At 38.6% G+C, this 21,614-nt stretch overlaps 3 protein-coding genes and 1 pseudogene across 4 annotated transcripts; 3 read left to right on the top strand and 1 right to left on the bottom strand.

The window, feature by feature from the left end:
* Positions 1–582: 582 nt before the first annotated feature.
* Positions 583–11,948, top strand: LOC126627761 (neutral/alkaline invertase 3, chloroplastic-like; annotated as a pseudogene).
* An 899-nt stretch (positions 11,949–12,847) lies between these two features.
* Positions 12,848–15,451, top strand: LOC126629714 (serine/threonine-protein kinase D6PK-like). The gene is made up of 2 exons (XM_050299819.1): positions 12,848–13,672; positions 14,536–15,451. Exons 1-2 carry the CDS (start codon positions 12,972–12,974, stop codon positions 15,326–15,328), a joined length of 1,494 nt encoding a protein of 497 aa, XP_050155776.1. The 5' UTR covers positions 12,848–12,971; the 3' UTR covers positions 15,329–15,451.
* Positions 15,452–15,959: 508 nt separating this feature from the next.
* On the top strand, positions 15,960–19,051 carry LOC126629792 (IQ domain-containing protein IQM3-like). 2 transcript variants are annotated; one of them, XM_050299936.1, is made up of 9 exons: positions 15,960–16,262; positions 16,352–16,466; positions 16,579–16,644; positions 16,731–16,819; positions 16,956–17,043; positions 17,321–17,467; positions 17,564–17,653; positions 17,847–17,948; positions 18,071–19,051. In XM_050299936.1, exons 1-9 carry the CDS (start codon positions 16,087–16,089, stop codon positions 18,422–18,424), a joined length of 1,227 nt encoding a protein of 408 aa, XP_050155893.1. In that variant the 5' UTR covers positions 15,960–16,086; the 3' UTR covers positions 18,425–19,051. The 2 variants fall into 2 exon arrangements, with proteins under 2 accessions (XP_050155893.1, XP_050155892.1); XM_050299935.1 differs by having other exon boundaries at positions 15,962–16,262; positions 17,561–17,653.
* Positions 18,859–20,746, bottom strand: LOC126629793 (copper transport protein ATX1-like). Its single transcript, XM_050299937.1, has 3 exons — positions 20,579–20,746; positions 19,843–19,918; positions 18,859–19,234 (listed from the first exon to the last, which is right to left on the bottom strand). The coding sequence occupies exons 1-3, from the start codon at positions 20,588–20,590 to the stop codon at positions 19,059–19,061; spliced, it is 264 nt and encodes an 87-aa protein (XP_050155894.1). The 5' UTR covers positions 20,591–20,746; the 3' UTR covers positions 18,859–19,058.
* Between the last annotated feature and the right edge of the window lie 868 nt (positions 20,747–21,614).

The raw sequence follows: 21,614 nt of genomic DNA, 5'->3' as shown, positions 1-21,614 counted from the left end.
TTTATTTTATTTTTTTTTAGTTTTGTTATTTGTTTTTTTTTTTTTAAACCTTAGGGCCTTGGGCCGGTTATATGTTAAAGGGCTTAAAGCCCTATCATTTTTTATAAGGCCTTAGGGCCTTTTGCTGTGTGTGTGTGTGTTTTAGTGTGTGTTTGGGCTATGCCCAAACCCCTTTTCCTAACCCTAAACCTTTTTAACCCAAAATCATAGGTTCCTAAAATCCTTTAAAACCCTAAACCCATCCAATCCCAAATCCCCTATTTTATTTACTTCAAACCCAATAAATCCTAATCTTATTTAACCTAAATCTTAATCCGGATTTCAAGCCTAAAACCCATTAGACCTAATTTGACCGTTGACCTCCGGTTAACGTTGATTTTAGGGTTGACTTTTCGGGTTTTCGTCCGGGACTCTTCTTAGGGTAATTCGACGTTCTGAATCCGTTTCCAATGTCCGTTTTCCCAAATTCAATTGCTATTATATAGTTTTATTAATTGTACCATTTAATGTGCTTAGGGGCAATTATTGTGACGTTTCCATCTTCGCTAGTGGCGCAGCTTTTGGCAACTAAGTACTGTGAGTGGACCCCTTCTAAAATTACATGATTTTATAGTTTAATTGCATAAATGATTAGCATGCCTACGAGTTTATGATTTGATTTATATCAATCATGTTTACTGAATTTATTGATTATCGTCTCGTGTTTTGGTGAGGAATTAATTGTTAGCTTATTTTGAGCTATATTTTAATATATCGTATTTTCTATAAAAACCATGAACTGGTAGACTATCTGATAGATGACGATAGGATGCTAGAACATGTTTTTGAACCCCTCTTTATAGTGTAGACGATGATCGGTAACTTATGCTATGAAGTGGTTATTTAAGAGAGACGTAAATATTTGTGCGTACCTAGTAGACACTATGCCGCCTGGGGCGAGGAACTGGTGTTGGCATTTAGGCCGGGAGAAATAATCCCTAGCTACGGGCTGAGGGACATGAAGAGGCATTGGGCCGGGTGGTAGTTATCTCTGGCTACGGGCGCAGAGACTTAGGTGCAGGCATTGGGCCGAGAGTTATATTTATTCGGTGATCCTACTAGCAGCACACCGCGTTTACGAGACGATTTACGAGATGTTTTACGCGATGATTTATATGATGTTTTCCGCGTTATGGCTTTTGAGATATTTTTGGCATGCTAGGATTTTATTAAATCCATCACTTATTATGCTAGTAGTTTTCATTGTATAACTTTGGGGGTTAGTATGTTTATAACTGTTTTATTATTATTATATATATGAACTTGGTCCACTCACCTTTGTTTTGCGCCCCCATTCAGGACTTAGAATCAAGGCACCTAATCCCGACGTGAAGACACTTCCGCAGCAGCATCTTCGGATCCTCTCGATGTAGGACCCACCTCTTTATTCATTCAATTTTATCGAAATTCTTTTTAGTGATTAGGTTTAGTTGTATGCTCTGAGCAGATTCCTAAAATTATTAACTCATTGTTTTTAAATTCCTAATCCTTATTTATTTCTTATTCTTAGCTTTTGTATCAATTAATGGCTTTCGTCACCCTCGGGTGTCGGCCAGCACGTGTCTATCCTGGTATTCGGAGAATATCAGGGTCGGTGCGTGTCACAAGTGGCGGACCTTATCAAGAATATACTCAACCAACAGAATTTCATAAATCGAATGTCACACATCGGAAAATTCGACTTTTTTTCCAAAAATTCTCAAATTTTACAAGAATGAAGATCTCAACAAGTAAAGTAAACTTTATACTTGTGGTTGAGTCCAATTTGGCCAGGAAGGCCTTCAAATTGGCTCGCACCCAACAAAACCCTAAGATGGGTGTTCTACAATTCGGCTTCCTTGGTGTTCCAACGCCCCAACCACCAGTTGGGTCTTGTTCCTGAGTCCAAGGGAAGTTGATTAAGGATGATGGTAAGTGGTGCAAGTCGCCGGAGCGACGGAATCACCGTCGAACTCACCCGCGAACCCGGTGAAGTTCTTCATGAAATTGGGCCTAAAAACTCTCAAATATGGGTGGAGATGGTAGAGGGAAGGTTGAGGAAGAGGTTGCAGGTGTTGTATGGTGATGATTTGACGGAAGAAATGGTGAAATTTGCCAGAATTTGTTGGGTTGGGTGTGCGGGTGCTAGGACCGACGAGAAGGAAGCTTTCCTTCCTTTTTCTTTTTCCCTTCTTCCCCTTCTTCTTTTCTCACGCCACCCCCGTGGCTTCTTTTTTTCTTCTTTTCTTTTAGCCACTGCCATGGCTTTTTTTTCTCCTTTAATTTTTTTTTAGCAACACAACTTCAAACATCCGTAATTATACTGTTATAATCCGGACTCGCAAACGGTTTTCGCCTATGTGTTCGTGATCTCGATATCTATTCAACAATTTAATTTGTGACCTCGAATGGTCTACGAATTTTAAATAATTAATTTTCCGAAAAATATAAAATCTCACTAATACCAATACGTATAATATAACAGTGAAATTCAGGAACGGGATTTCACATCTCAAGTTATTTTCCACAGCCTCTAACTTGGCAGTACCAATTTCATGAGAATTCACCAATGGATGAGGATAGCCATAAACCAATTCAAAGGGTGTGAATTTGGTGGATGAGTGATAATCTGTATTATAATTCCACTCTGCCTAAGCTAACCAGTCTACCCATTTTTTTGGCTGAGTACCTACAAAACACCTTAAGTAAGTCTCAATGCATCTGTTGACTACCTCAATTTGTCCATCGCTCTGAGGGTGGTATCCCGAACTCATGCAGAGTTTAGAGCCATTGACCTTGAAAAATTATTTCCAAAATGCATTGAGAAAAATTGCATCTCGGTCACTCACAATGGTTGCTGGCATTCCATGCAGTTTAAACACGTTGTCCACAAAGACATGTGCTACAGTTGCAGCCGTGAATGGGTGTGCCAATGCCATGAAATGAGCATACTTACTGAGTCGGTCTACTACCACAAATATGACAGTCTTCTCCTTGCATGAAGGCAATCCAAGAATGAAATCCATATTGATATCTTGCCAAATTTTCTCAAGAATAGAGAGAGGTTGAAGCAGCCCTGGAGGAAATTGGGTTTCATACTTGTTCTGCTGGCAAGGTTGGCACTCAGCAACATACTTCTTGATATTTTTCTTTAAACTAGACCAATAGAAACCCCTCTTGATTATTTGATAAGTTTTGAGAACCCCCATGTGACCTGAGGCAGGAGTATTATGATACTTATACATGATCTTGCTTCTCCAAGGTGAAGAAGGACTAAAAACAATACGAGACTTATACTTCAAAAATCCATTTTCAAACTTATACTTGGATTGAATAACATTGTCACCAGAATTATTACTCTCTGCTCCGAGGTCCTTGATTTTAGTTTGAACCCATTCATCACTTTCATTATGAACTCTCAGGTTATCTAACCACCCAGAATAGGGATATGAGATGGCCAAACAACTAGGGGCATCACTGGTGACTTCCAACAGTTTTAGATTTAATGGGTTTGAATCAGGTAGTCTAGATAGTGCATCAGCTACAAGATTCTCACTACCCTTCATATACTGTATCTCATAGTCAAAGCCTAATAACTTTGAGACCCACTTCTATTAGAAGGGAGCATTAGCTCGTTGATTCAAAAAATACTTCAAGCTGCTGTGACCTGTCTTTATAATAAAATGATGGCCTTGTAGGTAGTTCTGCCATTTCTTGATGGCATACACAATGGCAATAAACTCTCTCTCATAGGTAGAGAGTGCTTGGTTTTTTGGACCAAGAGCTTGACTAGCAAAAGCAATGGGTTTGCCTTGCTGTTGCAAAACTACTCCAATGCCTTTATCGGAAGCATCACACTCAATGGTGACTAACAAGGAAAAATCTGGTAGTGTTAGTACCTGTGGAGAAGACATTGTATCCTTGAGTGTTTGAAATGCTAGAGCGGCCTCAGTGTTCCAACTGAAGCTGTCAGTTTTGGTTAACTGGTATAAAGGTTGACAGATTTTCCCATAGCCAGGGACAAATTTTCTATAGTAACCAGTGAGGCCTAAGAAACCCCTAAGTTGTTTCACATTTGAAGGAGTAGGCCCATATATGATAGATTATATTTTGTATTTTGGAAGGATCAACTTCTACCCCTTTTCTGGAGACAATATGCCCCAAGTACTCAATCCTATTTTGACCAAAAGCACACTTTTGCTTTTTTACAAAGAGTCGATGCTTTTGTAAAAGTGTGAAGGTAATATGCAAATGACTCAAATGATCAGCCCAAGATTTTCTATAAACCAGAATATCGTCAAAGAAGACTAAAACGAATTTTCTCAGGTGGGGTTTGAAGATATCATTCATGAGGCTTTGGTGATAACCCGAGCGAAGATCAAGTTTAGAGAAATACATAGCATCACAAAGTTCATCAAGAAGGTCATCAATGAGAGGTATAGGGTATTTGTCTTTAATGGTTATAGAGTTGAGTTCTCTATAGTCCATACAAAGTTGCCATGTACCCTCTTTCTTCTTGACAAGGAACACATGACAAGAGAAAGGGATGTGACTGGCTCGGATAAACCCTGCATCTATTAGTTCATTCACTGTATTTTCAATTTTAGTCTTTTGAAGTGGCCTATAATGGTAAGGCCTAATGTTAGGGTGTTTTGATCCTGGTACTAAAGGAATGTGATGATCATGTAGAGGAAGATGAGTAGGCAGGGCAAAGATTGTCTCAAAGTTGCCTAAGAGAGTTTGTAATGCATTAAGTTGCTCAGAATGTAAATCACAAGCCTCCATTTTATGAGTCTCCAATGAGTACAGGAAAAACCCAATATTAGAGCTAGAAATTTCCCTATCCATTTGTTGGAAAGACATTTCTTGGATGGAAGGCAAAGCAATCTGACAATGAGTGAGTTTGTAATGAGAGTTGCCTTTTGAGAATTCCAATGTCATGAGTTGGAAATCCCATAAGACATGACTGATTCAAGAAAGCCATTGTACCCCCAAAATGATATCACAACCCCCCAAAGGAAGTGCAAAGAGATTCACTGCACAATTATAATTTCCTATAGTTAAGGGAGCATTAGCACAACAACCAGAACTTCGAATTGTACCCCCATCTGCAATCATCACTTTAAAAGGTTTGGTAGCCTAAAATTGCCATCCAAAAAGCTTGAGAAGTCTTGAATCCACAAAATTGTGGGTGCTACCAGAATCCAACAAGAGAGTGACATGCTGACCATTCAAAATCCCATGAACTTTCATTGTGTGCACGGTTTGCCTAGCAGTGGTGCCATAAAAGGCACACTCATTGGGCTCCATGTTTTGAAGAGTAGGCTGATACTCTTCCTCAAATTCAAAAGTAACTTCCTCCTCAGGTATAGCCATATTAAGCATAAGTAACTGTTTGTTAGCACACTTGTGACAATGAGACCATTTTTCATCACAAAACCAACAATCGTCGCGCTCTCGTTTTTGGCGGATCTCCTCAGGTGTCAACCTCTTAACAGGAAAATTAGAGGTTCGAACAGGCTGAGTGGGAGCATGGAAAGTATTTACAGGAGATCTAAATGTAGGGGCAGGTTTTGTATAACCAATTTTAGATCAATAAACTTAGCATCCAATTGAGCAGCAAGAGAAATTGCTTTATGAACATTATTAGGACGCAACAATTTAACATCATACTTCAATTCTTGTTTAAGACCCCCTAGGAAACAACTCTTAAGAAGTATTAGACTCAAATCAGTAGTACAATTAGCCAACTTTCGAATTCAAGCACATAATCCTTAAGTGTACCTGTTTGGCGTAGCTTGAAGAGAGATTTAGCACTGTCCTCAAATTCGTTGGGCCCAAATTCTCTGCAAAAGGCACGAGTGAAATCCTCCCATCGAGGCGTCGTTTGTAAACAATCCATCCACGAAATCATTGAAGAGCTTCGTCATCGAGGTGGATTGAGACTGTGACGACTTTCTGGTGTTCAGGAGTTGAGTAGTAGCTGAAGAACTGCTCAGATTTGTAAATCCAAGAGAGACGATCCTTGCCAATCACGTATCGAGGGAAATCGATGCGATGATGCCACAGAACACGCTGGTTACCTCCCCCGTTGATTAAATCATGCCGAGGAGTGCGATTGAGTTCGTGCTTTTAAGGATCAGGAGGATCGGCGATGATTGGAGGTGGATTTGGATCAGTGGACGACGAAGAGCCATTTCTCCCAGCTCAACAAGCTTGTTCCCACCAAAATTGCTCGAAATAGGCGGTAAACCGTTCATCCATGGAATCCATAAAGGCGGCGAAAGAAGCTTCCAAAGCAGAAACACGGGCGTCCATACCGGTGAGGCGTGTGTTATGGTTGTGGCGGGTCATGCAAGGAGGGATAAATCCAGGATCGGAAGGATGATACCAATGATGGGTACCAAATTCCTGCACTGGGAATTTAACCTCAACAAGCACAATAATGGATGGAGATGGAGGAAGAAGAAGCACTGAGAGTGTGCTTGTACTTTTTTTAATATATTTTTTTTTATCAAAATACTGTTATAAAGGAAAAGAGACTATCGCTCTATTTAAAGGTGTTGGACCCCAAGGGTAGCCACTCAACAATCCACTAACAGAAAGGACAAAATAAGCAAAATTAGTTAAATAACTAAACCTTCAGTGATTAAGAAAAACCACTTATTTTAGGCTCCTAACAGTTAACCATTCATTTCCATTGAATTACCCATTTGGAATTGGAACCTCCGCAGAAATTACCCACTTGCTTAAACTCTCCGGTTTTCCTTTCCGGAGGAAATTTTGATAAGCAATTCATTGTGTTTTGTTTTCAATTTTTGTTGCAATTTTTTAAATTTTAATATCTGGGTTTTTGATTTACTACCCATGTTTTTGTTGCCTGAAAACTTAATTGCAATTGTATTTTGTTTAATTTTAATATTTCTCTAATTATTATTTTTGGATATGATTAGCTTTTAATTTTGGTGTGAATTGTAGATTTCTTATTAATTTTTGCATGCTTAATTCAGAGAGTTGAAGAGTTAGAAAACTAAGAAAATGAAATGCCTTTTTTATTTATTTATTTATTTTTTTACCTTTTTACTGTTATTATTTTCACAATGCCAGAATGCAGCTTCGACCTAGTTTGGGAGTGAGGTGCTTAAAAAAAAAATACCCATGAAAAAAAGCTGTGAGGGTTTTAGGTGTTTGGTAAACTGAAAAAAAATGGCTTATTTTGGAAGCTGCTGTGAGAATAAGCTGAAATCAAAAGAAAAAGCTGAAGCTGCTATTTGCAGCTTTGGAAAACTGGCTTTTTTTTTCAAAGCACATGAAGCTACAGTGCTTCTTTAATGAAAAGACCCATTATTAGACTTTTTTTTTCCAAAAGCACTTTTACAAAAAAGTTTACCAAACACTCTGCTGATTTATTTCATAGCCGCTTATTCTCACAGCACAGCCGTTTATTCTCACAACAGTTTTTTTTCAAAGCACAGCAATGCCAAACCAGTCCTTCCATTTTCCTTCGGTTTGTTTTTGCTTTTTATGTTTAATGTTTGTCTGGAAAAGATGATCACTTTGTTTGAGCAAATTTGATTTCTCCGTTTCAGATTCCGGTGTATTACATTCGCGGTTTTAAGTTGGAGTGGAGGTGTTGGATTCACTTTGGTTGGGATTATCCGTTTGATACAGGTTGTTGGATTTCGTTAGATTAATCTGATGGCAACTTGTGAAGCAGTTGTTCAAGTTTTTTGCGGTGTTGTGCCCCGCCTTTGTAAAATGTAGATACCATGTAAAATGTAGGAAAAGAAAGGTCTCAAGATATATGGAATTACTCAGTTCAGGTATGCAACAAACTCGTGGAGGAAATCATCGATTTCATGGGATAGGAAGTGTTTTGATTGGAAACATGACAGTAGGTGATTCTTGGATTCGGAGTTGCAAGTGCGAAGCTGAAAGTATAAGTGGGGCAACAACAAAAGATGAGAACGGAACATGGTTTGTGGATAGTGCAAAGAAATTTAGCACAATCAACAAGTGGTGAATTCGCCGAGTGGTTTGGAGTTTCAAGATATCCAAGAGTTGAAACAGGATAATGAGGGTTTGCCACCTAATGGAACAAATGGAACAGTTTGAGATGCCTTTCACAATGCTAGCATTGATTCCCTTGAGGATGAAGCGTGGGATTTACTACGTGAATCTATGGTTTACTATTGTGGCAGTCCTATGGGAAATATTGTTGCAAAGGATCCTACCAATTCCAATCCAACGCGTTAAATTATGATCAAGTCTTTATCCGTGATTTCATACCTTCTGGCATAGCTTTCCTATTGAAGGGGAGTATGATATTGTTTGGAACTTTGTCCTTCATACACTTCAGTTACAGGTAATATTGTACTCTGGTAGTACAGACCTTCTGTTCCAAAGTAAATATTACTAGACGGTGCATTCCTTTTCTCATATCTTAAATTATTTGACTAGAAACACTATGTAGTTGAACTTTCGTGGTAGTAGTAATTGCGAGATCTAGTCCCCAGTTGTCTTTGGTGTAAGTATATATATGAAATTTGTTGATGCACAAAACCGAAGGGTTCTTGGAACAACATAAATCCGACCGTAAATCTGCAAGAAAGTAAAGAACACAAGATGTATCGTGGTTCACCCCAATGTTTGGGCTACGTCCACACTAATGTTGATATTGTTTCACTCTGAATGGTGAATATACAAGAAGGCTAGAGGCAGTGTGCTCTCTAGCCTATTTTCTGTGTTTGCCCTCTCTGAGATGTTTTCTCTCTTCCCATGACCTAAACCTTGACCTCCCCTAATGAGGAGAGTGAGGAGCCCTCTCCTCACTTATTACATATCCGCCCCTTCATTTATTACAGAATTACATTTGAGTCCTCATAGTATTTATACGAGGTCTAAATACGGAGGCCTTAAATATGGTACAAACAAAATTCGTTTTAGATTCTGGATGCAAGTGTACGGGAAGCTATGTTAGAGCTTACCCTGAATGTTGTCTAGTGGAAAGAATCGTCTATTTTTTGTTATCCTTTAAGGATCGCCTCACTAAAAGTCAGCCATGTTTGAAAACATAGCCGAATGACTATTATTACAATTATTTTAGTGCTTATTGGAAACACTGTTCCGACAAAATAAAGGGTAAAGTGAATAGTACCAGGATTGACTTTTTAGTGTAAAAATGTGGTTTTTCGTTAAAGTGAACAGTACCGAGAGCTTTTCGTTAAAGTTCCCTTAAATTTTTAAGTGGTTCCGGTTTGACAAGCTCTTTCTAGGACGATCCTTTAATGGGACATAGAACATAGACGTCACAATATAGACTACTGGACCACATTGCGGATGGGGTTCTCATTGTGTGTGTTTGTGTGAACAACATTCCTGTATGACAATATTTAATTACAATCTTATTGAGCGTTGTATTTTTTCATTCTTTTCTTCCACTTGTTTGTTACCACTGTCAGTCATGTGAAATTTTGTTGTCTGTACTTGCTATCGTAAAAGTAAGTGTGACTTGTTACATTCGGAGCTGGGAGAAAACAATGGATTGCCATAGTCCTGGTCAGGGTTTGATGCCTGTTAGTTTTAAAGTGCATATTGTTCCTTTGGATGGCGATGAATTTGCAACTGAAGAGGTGCCAGATCCGGACTTTGGAGAGGCAGCAGTTGGTCGTGTTGCCCCGATAGATTCTGGTAAATTTATTAACGAGGTCAAATGATTAAAGCTAAAAAGATATGTTTACTTTACCACTTCTTACATTGGCGAAGTCTTCTTCATACTATGAATTTTCAGGGTTATGGTGGATAATCTTGACGTGCATATGGGAAATGCTCGGATGATCTCTCAGTTCAGGAGCGAGTTGATGTGCAGACAGGGATTAAGATGATTCCAAGGTTATGTCTAGCTGATGGTTTTGATATGTTCCCTACATTGTTGGTGACCGATGGTTCTTGTATGATAGATCGACGTATGGGAATTCATGGCCACCCTCTGGAAATTCAGGTATCATTTTCTTGAATTACTTTTGTATGTAGCATTGAAATATGAATATGATGGGGGAAAAACCGAGTCAAGCATTCTTCTTGATGGTTGACATCTTCGAGGAACCGTTTTTCTGTGTCAGTTTGTTGTAACTTCTGTATTGGAAGCTGGAAATGCCTATTTCATGTTGGGAGTTTGATGGGGATTTGGTGACTTTGTTGTGACTAGAAAACAAAGCAGAGTTTGTTTGTAGTAATGGGGAATGATGGCCAAGAAACAAAAAACACAACCAAGATGGCAGAAAAAAATAATTAATCGTTTTGATATTGTGATCTTCATAATTCAGTGACTCACACAATAGAAATAATAAATAATAACTTTCCACATACCCCAGAGAGAACAACCAGGTAAAGAAGCTGTTGCGGTGTCAGGTCTTGCAAACATTTGTAGCATGTCATTCTTTTCCCACTTAGTCCCCTCTCCTCCTTGCGTGATCACAGGGATAATTTGAGTTTATTTGTTGGTCCATGCAGGCTCTTTTCTATTCAGCATTACTTTGTGCGCGAGAGATGCTTGCTCCAGAGGATGGATCAGCTGATCTTATTCGAGCACTCAACAATCGTCTGGCAGCTCTGTCATTTCATATCAGAGAGTATTATTGGGTTCATATGAGAAAATTGAATGAAATCTATCGATACAAGACTGAAGAGTACTCATATGAAACATTTTCCCAGATCAAATTTCTTCTTGGCTGGTGGAATGGATGCCCAAGAAAGGAGGCTATCTAATTGGAAATTTGCAACCAGCTCATATGGATTTCCGATTCTTTTCTTTGGGGAATATGTGGTCTGTAGCGAGCAGTATTGCGACCACAGATCAGTCACATGCTATATTGGATTTGATTGAAGCCAAATGGGGAGATTTGGTGGCAAACATGCCATTTAAGATTTTGTATCATGCTCTTGACGGTCAGGAGTGGCAGATTATCACTGGGAGTGATCCTTTTTTTTTTTAGTACATCGATATTTTCTGCTAAGCCACACAATGGGCAACCTAATTTGGTATCGAATTCGCCATTCACGAGATTCAAACCTAAAACCTCTCACTTCCAAGCAAAGAGAAATACCACTAGACTGTAGTACTGAGCGGCTCCTGGGAGTGATCCTAAGAACACATAATATGTCTTAATTTTTATTCGACTATTGGTTTTTTCTCACACATTTTTTTTTATTCATATGCAGGCCGTGGTACTGCCATAATGCAGGTTCCTAGCTGACTTTGTTGTGGCAGGTCAGTTATTGTTGCGTTGCTGGGTATTTCTAACAGATAGATGAACCCAAGAGCCAATATATTGACTGTTCAGTTGAAAATTTGTATATACCCATTCGTGGGGATATATAGTATATAAACCTGTTGCTTTGACCTGACTGGGCCATAACCACCTCGGTTGCATGCTGAACTTCAGCTATATATACTTACATTGACATGACACTAAAAATGCATGTCACAGCTCACTGTCGCTTGCATAAAGGGGTAGGTTCATTGGAAAACAAGCAAACCTGTTCCGGACCTGGTCAATTGCAGGACACCCTGTCGCAAAGCTCCTGCTCGCTTAGCCTGGTAAAGCCAAGCTTTTTATAACCGGATTCTGAACTCGTGAATGCCTTCTGCTGCATGATTAGTGCTAACCCAAGAAGAAAGCGAGGTCGAAAGAATTTGAAGCAGACCTACATTGTATGACTTCTGGTACGACAATTTGTTATACAAAAGACAGCTGATATCATTGGTGCCGCTGGCTATGCAGACGATTCGCTCTCTCTGAGTTTGGTTTTCTCTGCCAGTTATATGTATATTTCTACAATTTCTTCGACACTGCACGCAGTTTTTCGTGCTAGAAACCAAAGCATATATCGACTATTTGAGGTAGATTATCACTATATTAGGGAGCTAATCACTCGCTAGGGCTTGATACCAAATCTCTTCCTAAACCAGGGTTTCGTTTTCTTGAAGTACAAGTCATCAATTCGGTCCCCTCCTTTCAACTTCAAGTTTGCTATTTTGATCAAACTGAAAAAGAAAAATAAAATATTTAGGGGTTTTAGCTTAATCTTAAAATTAAAATTTACAAATAAAGTTAATATAAAATATTACTAGGATTTGATGTCAGCATTTGACTAAATGTGAACTAACAAAAAGAGTAATGTGAAACAACTTTTGAAATGAACTTTCTCACACCGTAGTTTATCAAATAAGCATAAATCATGTCCTTTATCAAACAACTTAGCAATCCAAAACTTAAAATAAAAAAAAAATAAAAAAACAGAAGTACCTCGAAATAATAAACAGAATACATCATAAATACAGATCGATCAAGAGAAACAATGAGCATTGTTTTTCATGTTAATGGAGACATGATTATGGTCAAAGACAACAACGTTATGATCTGATCTAGCTAATCAAACAAAAGGGTTGCCCCACCTTAATCAAAAGGGAAACAAAATCCAAACAGGGAGAATCTTACATTCATATACGGATTTAGATCCTCTCTGGATCCCTTCATTGGGGATTCGTGCGGTCACAATTTTTTTTTATATATATTTTTCACGTAAATCGAGTTTGCTTTACTTTTAAAAATATAAAACGCATTCAATTGTGACCACACGATCTTTGATGAACAGTTATTATGCATTGATCCCCAGGATCCCAGAGAGGATCTAAATCTACCACATATCCTTCCCATTTATTATTTAATTTCCATGAAAACTGTTAATTTCTTATTACGTATATTAATTTAAATATTAATATTAATATATTCACGCGTAAACAGCTACACTAGATAAATAACAAGCCATAAAATCCAAAATTCCAGACATGGAAACAAAAAGCCGAAAAGAAAAACCAGTAATTGGGCCCACTGTGGGCCCTCACAACACATCAGCCAGCCATATGGCCCATTTCCAAATTTGGCCGGCCCATGACTCTTTCCACCTCCCTTCAAAAGGCTCCTCCTATTTTTACTTCCAACTCTTCCTTTGGAGTTTGTCTCCACGTCCACCCTAATCACCATCACCATCACCACTTCCACGGTTCCACCACCGTCAACACAACCATGCAGCAATGTGTCGACGACCTCGTCGACAACATAGACAACCTTCACGTTGAGTATGCTTCTACCGAGGCCATTGACATGACCATTACTACCGAAACAAATCATAGCACAAGTTCGAATTCTGGAACCGCCATACGGACCACTTCAAGCCACATAACATCCACCACCAAACCCCACGCGCCGCCAAGCGATCCATGCTGGGATGCTATCCAATACAAGAAGTCCGATGGCACGGGGCTCAGCCTCGATAACCTCGGCCTCCTGCGCCGTCTAGGGAGCGGCGACATAGGGAGCGTGTACCTTGTGGAGTTGGAGGGTAGTGATGGGTGCATGTTTGCTGCCAAAGTGATGGACAAGGAGGAGTTGGCGGTTAGGAACAAAGGAAATAGGGCAAGGATAGAGAGGGAAATACTGGAAATGTTGGATCACCCATTTTTGCCCACGCTCTACGCCTGGTTGGAGTCCGATAAATGGTCTTGCTTGTTGACTGAGTTTTGTCCCGGCGGCGACCTCCATGTCCTCCGCCAATGCCAACCGGACAAACGTTTCCGTGAAGCTTCCGTCCGGTGAGTACAATTTGCACTATGACATATGCAATTTAATCCTACTATGTATGCATTTGTGACGCATAAATGTGCATATGTTTCAATTTTCTTAATTATATTTGCAAATTGGTAATTATAGTAAGTGGGATCCAGTATTTGCTTGAGACTATTGATTATTCTATGCGGGTTTCATAGGCTTTATTTTATGTCTCGAGTTTGCAAGCAACTTATACAATATTTATAATCGTAAATTGAAGATATCACGTCAACTCGCTCTAGTAGTTCTTAACTCAATTAAGTCCATTATTAGAAATTTAGATTTCAATTGAGTTTTTTGAAAATCGCTCATTCCACTGCTAATTAGTCTATTTTTACAATGATGAAATATCTCTATGAATAGTTAGTGTTTGTTGTTGCTGCTTTAGTGCAGCGTTGTTGGCAACTACTTTTATGTTTTTTCTGGTGGTTGCAGCTCTTTTCTGTGTATTAGTAATTTTCTTTTTTCTTCAATATTTTATTTACCAAAAAAAAAAAAAAAACTTACACGATACAACAGATAATTTGTTATCGTGGCAACGTCTCATGGCAGCAACACTTGATCATGACCATGATCAATATTAATTTCCGTAATTATATGCCTTAATTAGGGCAAAATTTGATTAGGTTGCTGCTTTTGGTTACCACTCCAATTAGGTGACATTTTAAAGGGTTTTTAATTGATTGTTAGTACGGAAAATCACCCATAAACGGACCAAGTAATATGCAATCAATTTCTTCACCAAAAATAAAAAAATGCAATCAATTAATAATTTTTATTTGGAAATTAATTTTTTATTTTCTCTGTTTTCATAATTTTCCAATTTATGTCCTTTTTGTGGTTGAAGATTCTATGCATCAGAAGTAGTTGCAGCTCTGGAGTACCTCCACATGATGGGAATAATATACCGTGATCTCAAGCCCGAAAATGTACTCATAAGATCAGACGGCCATATCATGTTGACCGACTTTGATCTCTCATTAACAACCACCGATCCAACATCAACCGCTCAGGTTGTTTCTGATCGGGACCCACCAGTCACCAACCGTTCCGATGATCCCAACAAGCCAAACTTTGGCATATCATCATGCATCCTACCAAGTTGTATGGTCCCGGCCGCACCAAACACACACCCAAAACGCAAACGCAAGAAGAATTCCGGCCACCGCGGGATGCTCGAGATCGTGGCGGAGCCTATCAATGTCCGGTCAATGTCATTCGTCGGGACCCATGAGTACTTGTCGCCGGAGATTGCATCAGGCGAAGGGCATGGCAATGCAGTAGATTGGTGGACTTTAGGTGTGTTCATATTTGAAATGTTCTACGGTGTGACACCCTTCAAAGGAACCAACCATGAGTTAACCTTAGCCAATATCATGGCTCGAGCACTTGAGTTTCCTAAGGAGCCCACCGTGCCCGGGCCCGCCAAGGATTTAATCGCCCAACTTTTGATCAAGGACCCATCAAGGAGACTGGGGTCCACAATGGGTGCAACAGCAATCAAACACCATCCATTTTTTAATGGGGTCAATTGGGCACTACTGAGATGCAATACCCCACCCAACATACCCCGGCCGGTTGCTTGCCGGGACTTTGCCCAGGCCGAGAAACGCAAGGACAATTCAGTAGAATATTACTAGTCAGATAAGAAACTCAAGTTTGTTTCAAAGCAATTGTGATATAAAATTTCAAATATACATGTAGCTGGAATTTTATTTTGTGGATTTTAATTTGAACAATGTCACAATTTTGTTGATTTAATACGATATATAGTTCAAAAACAAAAATGATTTCCGCTGCTCAATTTTTTTTAGCCACCTCTGTTCATTTTTGTCCATCGCTTTTCTTTTGATTTATTCGATTCAAATGTTTGGAATATCAAGGATGTGCGGGAGAAGAATAGAGGCATCTGAAAACCACTTCCCCTAAAAAAAATCACTTGGAGGACACTTGTGCATGATGCATCATGCATGCATGCAAATTGATTTTTATCGAAAGCAATTTGAGGGTTCATTTCTTATTTTCAAGATTATTTTATTGATATCGTGGTCTATTGGAACAAACAATTGAATTGAATTGCACTTATAGACAGTTTTGTCAAATTTTATAACTGACGTCAATATTATCCAAAATTTAAAAATTGAGTCTAATCTTGAGTATGGGCAGCCGCGACGCGTTGAAACTAAGCACCAGCTGATCAGATTACTCCATGACATGACTCTTGGTTGAAGGGTGGAGACCACTGTCTACCTCTTTGCAAAAATTTCAACGTTCGTGTTGTTTGTTGCCACTGCAATAATGGTACCACCCATTAATGGGGTGTGTGTGACCAACTTTATATCCATCCCATAGGTAACCAAACAAAAAAACTGCTAACTGTTGCAACATTTTTGTAACAATGGCTGAGCTTTCTCTGGATTGCTACCACGGTGCATCAGCGACAGTGGTGGCGGTTCCTCATCACACAAGTCACGGCCAGGAATCAACGGCGGCAGTGAAGTTGCAAAAAGTGTACAGGAGTTATAGAACCAGGCGTAGGCTAGCAGATTCGGTTCTTATTGCTGAACAGCTATGGTAATTAGTTTTCATGTGAACATTTTGATCTCGTTTTCTACTTATAATCTCAAGGTTATATAATATGTTAGTTTTTGGATTAATTGGAGGTGGCAAGCCATAGATTATGCAAAGCTGAATCGGAGTACAGTTTCCTTCTTCGATTATCATAAATCCGAAACTGCAGCGTCACGGTGGAGTAGGATCAGTCTCATTGCATCGAAGGCGTGTTTCCTTATCTTCCTCATGGCACATAAACTTATTACTCCTACATTAAATCTTTCTAAAGCTCGAAAGGAGAAAAATTAACGGTTCATGTTTGATGAATTCTTTGTAGCTGGGGAAAGGATTATCTAAGGATGCCAACGCACAAAAGTTAGCGTTCCAACATTGGATTGAAGCGGTAAGCTTGTAATAGTTAGAGTAAACGTTGATTTCTCGTGCAAAGACATTCATCTTCGCTGCTGATTATCATCATGGTTGTTGCAGATTGATCCAAGACACCGTTATGGCCATAATCTGAACTTCTACCATGATGAGTGGTGTAGATGTGATGCTGGGCAACCATTTTTCTACTGGTATATACATGATTCAAGATCCGCAGTTTATATCGATTCAAGATCCGCAGTTTATCATGTTCAATTAATGTTTTCTAAGATACTTGGTACATTTAAGCTTAGATGATTTAGAAAGAAGAGTCTCTACCTTTTGTAGGTTGGACATTGGAGATGGCAAGGAAGTTGATCTCAAGGATTGCTCAAGATCAAGGCTGCAACAAGAATGCATCAAATATCTAGGACCGGTACCATACTTCCCTCCGTGCTGCGTATTTTGTAACTTGGAACAACTTTAGCAGCATTTCATTCGGAAAAGCATGGTTATGCTTGCCACTCACCGATCCACGATAAATATAGGCATGACTAGTTCTAGAATCTGATAAAAAAATGTAGTACCAGTACTATAAAGTACATTCACAAACACAGGATTAAGATTATAAACCCTTGTTTTTGAGCTCCGCATCAAATAAAATATGCTAACATTCTCTTATGCATCTTGTGGTGATCTTTTATGCAAACAAGCAAGAGAGGGAACAATTCGAATATATCATTCATGAAGGGACATTGGTGCACGGAGGAACAGGACATCTTCTTGATACAAATCTAGGAATGCAAGATTCTAAATGGATTTTCGTCATGAGCACCTCGAGGAAACTTTATGCTGGTGTGGTAAGATCTGATATGGACGTCAACTGTGTTTAGCTTTAGTGTTCGCTACTTCTATTTGCAGAAGACTGATGCTCTTCTTGTTCGTCCTTCAAGAAGAAGAAGGGATCATTTCATCATTCCAGCTTCCTTGCGGGAGGGGCTACCTTGGCTGCTGGAAGACTTGCAGTAGAAAATGGAAAGCTCAAGGTACATATAGTAATGCATCAATCAGAAAATCTGGTACTCTAAACTCTTAATATCAGTCTGTATCCATCTCTCGGGATAACTCGTCCTCTTAGATATTTAATTTATTATGCTTCTAGCTCCTAATTCCCCTTGTCGTAATTGGAAATCCTTACCCTTTTTACATCTGAATGCTATATGTCCTTTTGACTTCCAGTCCGTGTCAGCATACAGCGGACATTATCGTCCAAGCAACGAAAACCTTGGCAACTTCCTCGCCTTCCTTGAGGAAAATGGAGTCACCCTTGATGAAGTCCAGGTAGAATGCATGCTGTTCATATTTTTTTTTAAGTCCATCAGCGATCAATAAACTGTATAATGTATGCACATTTGTGCATGCTTCTAGTCTGGTTTCCTCTAAGCTTTCCCCATCTTATTCAGGTACTTTCTCCAATGGAAGGCAACAAGAGCTACGATTTGAGCAAAATGAACCAAGCAGGAAGAACAATTGGACAAACAAAAGATGAACAGCCTGAACTTCATGCTTCCAGAGTCGAAGAACTAAATCAACAGTCTGAATCCTGTACATTTACACAAACAAAAAGAACGGTCACTTACCAAAGAACTGTAACTAGGAATCTCCGCAACCTCCAAATAATTGTGCCGACGAATGAAATATTGCAGAGGATCAAGCCCAAGAAGGAAGCAAGTTCATGCCAATTTCGGGACCAATTATGTTCAGAATGGTCAACAGGAGTAGGCCAGATAACTGGATCTGTTGCAGAAACCCTCTGAAGTTAGTCACAAACGCTGGAATTTGCAAACCTCTCGCCTAGGGTTCCCATCATGGCATCGAGCTCTGAACCTCCATCCGGATCACAGCCTTTACATCGTGCAGGGTAATGTGACCGGGATTGTAATCCCGTCCCTTTTTTATGCAAGTGATATTGGAGAAGGAATTGAACGCAGAACCTCAAGTGCATGTGTAAATGCTGTTAAGTGCTTGAGCAACAAGAAGCTGGTATTGTAAGCCTCTCTTTCGTAAGGGACGTGACTGCAAGTCACCGCAGTCTAGGTAAACAGTACTTAACAGGATTGAACAACCAAGTTTTTTCTTTAGGTAAAACACTAGCGACGGAGGGGTAAGTAATCTCAGAATGTTACAAATTAGGGAAAACTATCTCAGAGAACATTAAACACCGAAGCTGTAAAAGAAATTAAAAGAAGGCTTCAAACAACACACCGTCTCCCATTTATTTATACAGGAAATCATACATACAACAAGTTCAAAGGGGATCATTGTGATTGTGCTTACGAACAAGTACAAGTTTAACAAAGGACTTCATAGTCTATCATGTCGGTGTTCACCGATGAAACACATATTAAACGAACTACATCCACATCCACATTAAATAGGCAAAACACTAAGCTAAGCAGCTGCCACAGCTTCTGCAGGCTTAGCTTCCGGTTCTGCTGGTGCTTCTGCTTCCCAATAAGCAGTCTTCTTGCCAGTTTTGGAAACAGTTTGCAGCACTGTCTCGGGTGGTAAATTGCTTTTCACTGTCACTTTCTGAGCATCGAAATCAATGTCATATGATTCTACACCTGAGGATGAGAAGAAAGAACATCTTCCATCATTATCAAGATAAACGAAATCCACACAATTATGGACTCTATATTTTGTTAAAAGTTAGAACAATGATTAACAGCACAATTCCTGTACAAACATACTTACTCCAAAACAACCTCTCTATTTGTTTTTTAAATGGATTAACATGTGGGAATCAGGATAATATGCAATGCAGTAGACCACCTAGGGGAACAGGGACGATTTAATGGCCTCTAAACCCAAAGTGAAGTATACACCCATCTCTAAGATATAAGAGAACCATGACCTATTCTTCCTTTTTCTTTTGAAGGCCACCGAAGTGATAATCAGTGCACAGAGCTTCAGTGTCAACGTATACGACAAAAATACATCGGACTTTCACAAGATCGAAGCATCGCAACACTTAAATCCACATTCGTGGACATATTCACATGATTACGTAGTTTGCCTATTGTTGTAACTGATAGCCTCAATTGAAATAGAATAGGTATTAAAGAAGATTCAAATGATTTTCTTATGCTAGATTAAAAAGACCGTAAGCACGGCACTGAAGAGTAGGAAGATCAACACAATTGAAGCGGACAAGCACGAGCTATAAACAAACCTTCAAGCTTGCCAAGAACCCGTTTGACGGCCCCAACACAGCCTTGACACGACATACCAACCTTGAGGACCGTAGTCTGCACCGAAAAACAATCAAACATTGAATTAAATACTGAAATGAAACAAAGAACCAACATATACCGAAATTCACAGAACCAAACCTATGCTAACATATCGCCATTCTAACGATGATTTCAAACTCCCCATCAATTTTCAAGATATTCTCTTCACCTCAAGACATAATCAGTTTCTTTTGATTCTCTCAATTTTTATGCAATTCATTCCTATAAAAGCAAGAGACTTTTCAACTTTTCAATCAAATATATATCTTTTCTTCAATTGCTTTTGATCAGAATAAATTCCTAGCTCAGCAGCAAAAAGCAAAACTGAATAACTTGAAAAAAAATATATTTTAAGCTGGATAACAAGCTTAAGCAACTCAATTTCCAAAAAAAAAAAAAAAAAAAAAAAAAAGCAAGTAAAAGCATAATCTTGTACATAAACTGAGAATATTATTGTAAAACAAAATAAAGTGACAGATTAAAATTTCAAATCAAACCCAACATTGGTTCAACAAATTTATTTACAATCGTACCCAAATTTGACTTACAAGTCCTTAACTTTACATCCAGCACCAAAAACCCCAATCCAATCCAATCCAATCTATTAAATTTCAATAAAATCCCAGATATAAAATTGAATTGAAAGCAAAGGAGAAGAGGAGCAGAGGTACATACCTGAGACGCCATGTTAGGGTGTTTGGGATTTCAAGAAAGCTGAGGAAGAAATGAGAAATTTTGTTATGGATTGGATGCTGTGCTGGTGTGCAACTGGCGAAACCCAAATGGTATTTTTATAGTAAAAAATAAATAAAAGCAAAAAAGGTGATGAGGAAAAGGTTGACTCGGATTTTTGTTTTTATTTTCACTAGGCGACGTACGTAAAAGCGATAGCACGTTTATTATTCTTATGTTGCTTTTCGGTTACGATAATATTCCACCGAAAGAAAACTCAATGAAGATGATTTAAAAATTTTAGATTTTAACGATAACGATAAAAAAATAAAAAATGATTAGTATCAAAATTGACTTTTTAGTATAAAAATATAATTTTTCGTTAAAATGAACAGTACCGAAAATTTTTCGTTAAAATTTTCTAAAATAAAAAAAAAGAAAAGAAAATTACTTTTATATTCCTCTTTCTTTCCTATTTCTTGGCTTTATATTTCTTTATTTCCTATTTCTTGGCTTTTCTTTTTTGGCTTTTAAATGAAAATAAAAAAATCACTTAGTGTTACTGTCTTATAGACTTGTAAGTGAGAGATCGTAGACTTGAATATCACTAAAGATGAAATTGAACTAGTTTATTATGGTTAGTCTCTTGTGAGATGATGGTCAGGGGTTGAGGACGAATTGCACGATGTTAGATTTTTGGAGCTGATGAATCGCATGATGTTGGCTAGAAGAGACTGAAATGTCTCTGCGAGTCTTTCTAGCTCCTGAAATGATGAACTACCGTGGCGAAGCCACTAGTTGACCCTCTTTTTAAAAAAGGAAAAAAAAATTGTGGGATTAGTCCACTCCTCTATTGTGAAGTTTATGAGATTAGTGAACCTTCAACAGAGGTTTAATTAAAGGATTTAGTGAACCTATTCAGTAGGTTCAGCGTTCTTAGAACATAGCCATTGTTTTATCCAAAATAAAATTGACATGTATTGCAATACAATGAAATCAGACAAAACCTTGGAAACAAATAAGAAGATAAATTCAAACC

The sequence above is a fragment of the Malus sylvestris genome, chromosome 7 (genome assembly GCF_916048215.2).
Source record: "Malus sylvestris chromosome 7, drMalSylv7.2, whole genome shotgun sequence".
Taxonomy (NCBI): Eukaryota; Viridiplantae; Streptophyta; class Magnoliopsida; order Rosales; family Rosaceae; genus Malus; species Malus sylvestris.
This window is presented reverse-complemented; position numbering and strand designations above follow the sequence as displayed.

What these genes read in the sequence shown, in the direction of transcription:
- LOC126629714 (XM_050299819.1), top strand. Translation starts at nt 12,972, where the DNA reads ATGACTCTTTCCACCTCCCTTCAAAAGGCTCCTCCTATTTTTACTTCC. An exon ending in TTCCGTGAAGCTTCCGTCCG is followed by an intron (nt 13,673 to 14,535) that starts GTGAGTACAATT and finishes TTGTGGTTGAAG; the next exon opens with ATTCTATGCATCAGAAGTAG.
- LOC126629792 (XM_050299935.1), top strand. Translation starts at nt 16,087, where the DNA reads ATGGCTGAGCTTTCTCTGGATTGCTACCACGGTGCATCAGCGACAGTG. An exon ending in GCATCAAATATCTAGGACCG is followed by an intron (nt 17,044 to 17,320) that starts GTACCATACTTC and finishes TATGCAAACAAG; the next exon opens with CAAGAGAGGGAACAATTCGA. An exon ending in GGAAACTTTATGCTGGTGTG is followed by an intron (nt 17,468 to 17,560) that starts GTAAGATCTGAT and finishes TCGTCCTTCAAG; the next exon opens with AAGAAGAAGGGATCATTTCA.
- LOC126629793 (XM_050299937.1), bottom strand. An exon ending in GGTTCTTGGCAAGCTTGAAG is followed by an intron (nt 19,235 to 19,842) that starts GTTTGTTTATAG and finishes TCTCATCCTCAG; the next exon opens with GTGTAGAATCATATGACATT.